Source organism: Nanorana parkeri, unplaced genomic scaffold, assembly GCF_000935625.1.
Source record: "Nanorana parkeri isolate BGI_ZX_2015 unplaced genomic scaffold, ASM93562v1 scaffold371, whole genome shotgun sequence".
Classification (NCBI taxonomy): domain Eukaryota; kingdom Metazoa; phylum Chordata; class Amphibia; order Anura; family Dicroglossidae; genus Nanorana; species Nanorana parkeri.
In genome coordinates this window covers 1225542-1228718 of record NW_017306639.1, presented here as the reverse complement: position 1 = coordinate 1228718, position 3177 = coordinate 1225542, and the positions used below count along the sequence as shown (strand labels likewise).

The 3177-nt window shown below is 51.6% G+C and overlaps 1 protein-coding gene across 1 annotated transcript in view; it reads left to right on the top strand.

Annotated features, from left to right (window-relative positions):
- Window positions 1-883: 883 nt before the first annotated feature.
- Window positions 884-3177, top strand: part of LOC108789043 (ubiquitin carboxyl-terminal hydrolase CYLD-like) — a 23540-nt gene continuing 21246 nt past the window's right edge. Inside the window, exon 1 of the mRNA XM_018558967.1 lies at window positions 884-1361. Coding sequence (XP_018414469.1) covers window positions 912-1361 — 450 coding nt within the window. The 5' untranslated portion in view covers window positions 884-911. The remainder of the gene's footprint in view (window positions 1362-3177) is intronic.

Sequence of the window (3177 nt, the reverse complement as noted above, 5' to 3'; positions counted from 1 at the left end):
GGGGGGGTCTTTCCATATACAATTGTTAGTATCCATATGAATAAAATAAAAAAAAAAGGTTCCAGTAAACTCGGGTAGCACCAGTCATTTAGGTTCCTCTCTAGAGCCTTATGAAGACCAATGATTGTGGAGGGCTCAAAGATCAAAGCTAAAGGAAAATAAGTTAGGTAGATAAGAGAAAAAAGAGGAGAGAGAAATAGAGGAGGAGGGTAGAGAAGAGGAAAGGAATAGAGAGGGGAAAGGTAAGGTGAGGGAGCCCTAGTGCCCTAGGGGGGTAGGTGTCTTCCCAGAATGGTGTGGGTCATTCCATCGGTAGGTCAACAGACCAGGTGGTCTTGGATGTGGTGGTAGGTTGTAGGGTAGAGCCCTTCCATTCAGGTGTAAATGTGAGCTCGTGACAACGTTCAGAGACTTTCAGTAGACGGATTGGATGGATTGGGGAGTAGCATCGAACAGTAGGAACTCTTTAAATCCAGTAGATAATCAGTTAGGACCAAGAGGAGATTGGTGGAAAGAGATGTAGACCATGGAGCTCTGATAGATCTTCATTGCTGTTCATGATCCCTTCTGGGAGATTTCCCCTTTCTTCCTCACTATGAGTGTCAGTCAGAACAGGAAGTGTGGGACAGTTCCCCCAATGGTGACACAGACAGCAGTTGAGGCACATTTTACACAGGAGCCATGGAGGCAGTGCCATTATCTGCCCGTCCTTTGTACCTTCCAGGGAGGGGACGTCACTCTCTCAGCTGGTAAGGGATTAAGGGGAAGCTTTGCAGAGCAATGATGGGATTAGAGTCATTAGTGACACGGATCTGCCTGCATCTTGTTACAGGGAAGTTTTCTGTGTATAAACACTTTGGTCTCACGTGGACAGGCCCACATCGGATTGAGCCTCAGGTCAAGGGGACAACATGGAGTTGGAAAGGGACACGGATGACTTCCTGATGTATTTCATTCTAATGGAGAAGGTCCCAGTGGGCAACAGGACACAGGAGCCAGGCAAACTGTGCTATATGAGCGAAGAGTCATATCTCCAGCGGGTGTCCGTAGACCACAACCCCACGCAGTCCCTCGATGTCCACTTCATAGAGGACAGCAAACTGGTGGAGGTGGACGTGAACGTCCTGCAACCCCTGACGAGGAAACAGGCCGCCCTCCTGCTGGCCATCACCAATCCCACTGAGCGGCTCAGTTGCTTCCTGGAGAGGGGCCTGCTGGATCAGGCTGTCAAGGCAGAGGTGGGCCAGCGGGTTCTGGTGGAGCATGAGCAGAAGCTGTACCCGGCCTTTATACACTATGTGGGCAACGTTTTGGATAGCAGCACCCTACTGCCCCCCATATACTTTGGGGTGGAGCTGGAGGTAAGTGACACTGGCTTTCTCTCCTATCATATCTTGCTATGGCTGTGATTGTGTTTATTGTATACCTCTGGGACTATTGGTGCTGGATGTGACCACATTGTTCTGGAGCTTTGAGCGGGATGGATGGGTGGGTGGCAAAAATTATCCAGCTGCGAAATAGGTCTGTGCACTCGGAACCTGTATTTCTGTTCTGTAATTGTATTTCTTTGAAATTTAAAAAAGAGGCAAACCTTTAGTACGGGTGATGGAAATTGAGAGTCCTCGTTTGCTTAAGATTTCGGTGAAAACTAGAAGATTTTGGCAAAATTTTGCTATTTTGGAATATGCGGTCAGTGGGGAAGGCAAAAGGGCCTGTGCACTGTCTCCTAGCCCCCTACGTTTCCTACTAGACCCTGCACTGACCTCCAACCTCCTCCCATTGCCTCATAAATCCTGTACTATCCCCCAGGCCCTTTGAGTGTCCCTAGTCCTCTGAAGTGTCCCCCAGCCTGCTCAATTTCCCTCCTAGACCCCGCACTCTCCTCCAGCACCCTGTCCTCCATTTTTTCCTAGACTCTGTACAGTCCCCTAGCAACCCCAAGCATCCCCCAATTCCTGCAATGTCCAACAGCACCCTCAAATATCCCCAAGCCACTTTTAATTTCTCGTTAGACACTGCACTGTTCCTCTCAACTGTCCTCCAGCCCCTTTCAATGTTCCCAAGCACCCTCAAATGTCCACTCCAGTTGCTTGCTGGACTCTTCACCGGTCCCCAGCACCCCCAAGTGTCCCCCATCCCCATGCTGTGTCTATCAGCCCCATGTCAGATCACCCTAGACCCCTCACTGTCCCTTGGAAACCTCAAGGGTCCCCTAATCACCTGCAATTTCCCATAGCTCCCTCAAGTTTACCCCAGCCCACTTGCAGTGTCCGCCGCCCTCTCCAGTTGCCCGCTGGACTCTGCACTGGCCCCCAGCACTCCCAAGTGTCCCCCATCCCCATGCAGTGTCTTATCAGCCCCATGTCAGATCACCCTAGACCCCACACGGTCCTTTGGAAACCTCAAGGGTCCCCTAATCACCTGCAATTTCCCATAGCTCCCTCAAGTTTACCACAGCCCACTTGCACTGTTCTTCAGCCCTCCCTAGTTGCCTACTGGACTCGGCACTAGCCCCCAGCACCCCCAAGAGTCCCCAATCCGCATGCAATGTCTATCAGCTCCTTGTCATTTCACCCTAGACCCTGCACTGTCCCTTAAAAACCTCAAGGGTCCCCTAATCACCTGCAATTTCCCATAGCTCGCTCAAGTTTACTCCAGCCAACCTTCAGTGTTCTCCAGCCCTCCCCAATTGCCTGCTGGACTCCGCACTGGCCCCCAGCACCCCCAAGTAGTGTCCCCATCCCCATGCAGTGTCTACCAGCCCCTTGTCATTTCACCTTAGACCCTGCACTATCCCTTAAAACCTGCAATTTCCCATAGCTCCCTGCAGTTTCCCCCAGCCCACTTGCAGTGTCCTCCAGCCAGTGTCCTCCAGCCCTCTCCAGTGCCCCTCACGGTGTTCCTTTGGTCACCCCAATTCCCCTCAGCCCCCACAATGTCCCCCAGATCCTACAGTTCTCCCACAGCCTCATGCAGTTCCCCCAGCCCCAGACTCACCTCAGCCCCCTCTAGGACGCCCAGTGTTTGGGTGATGGAACAAAGTATCTGGCCTAGGGCAGAAAGATGTACTGACCACACATGAGTGCTCTTTGTTAATTTTTCCAGGTCTGTCTGGAGTCTCTTGTGTGTTGGTGCGCCACTGATTGTGTCTCTGCGGACATGATGCTATGTATGTGT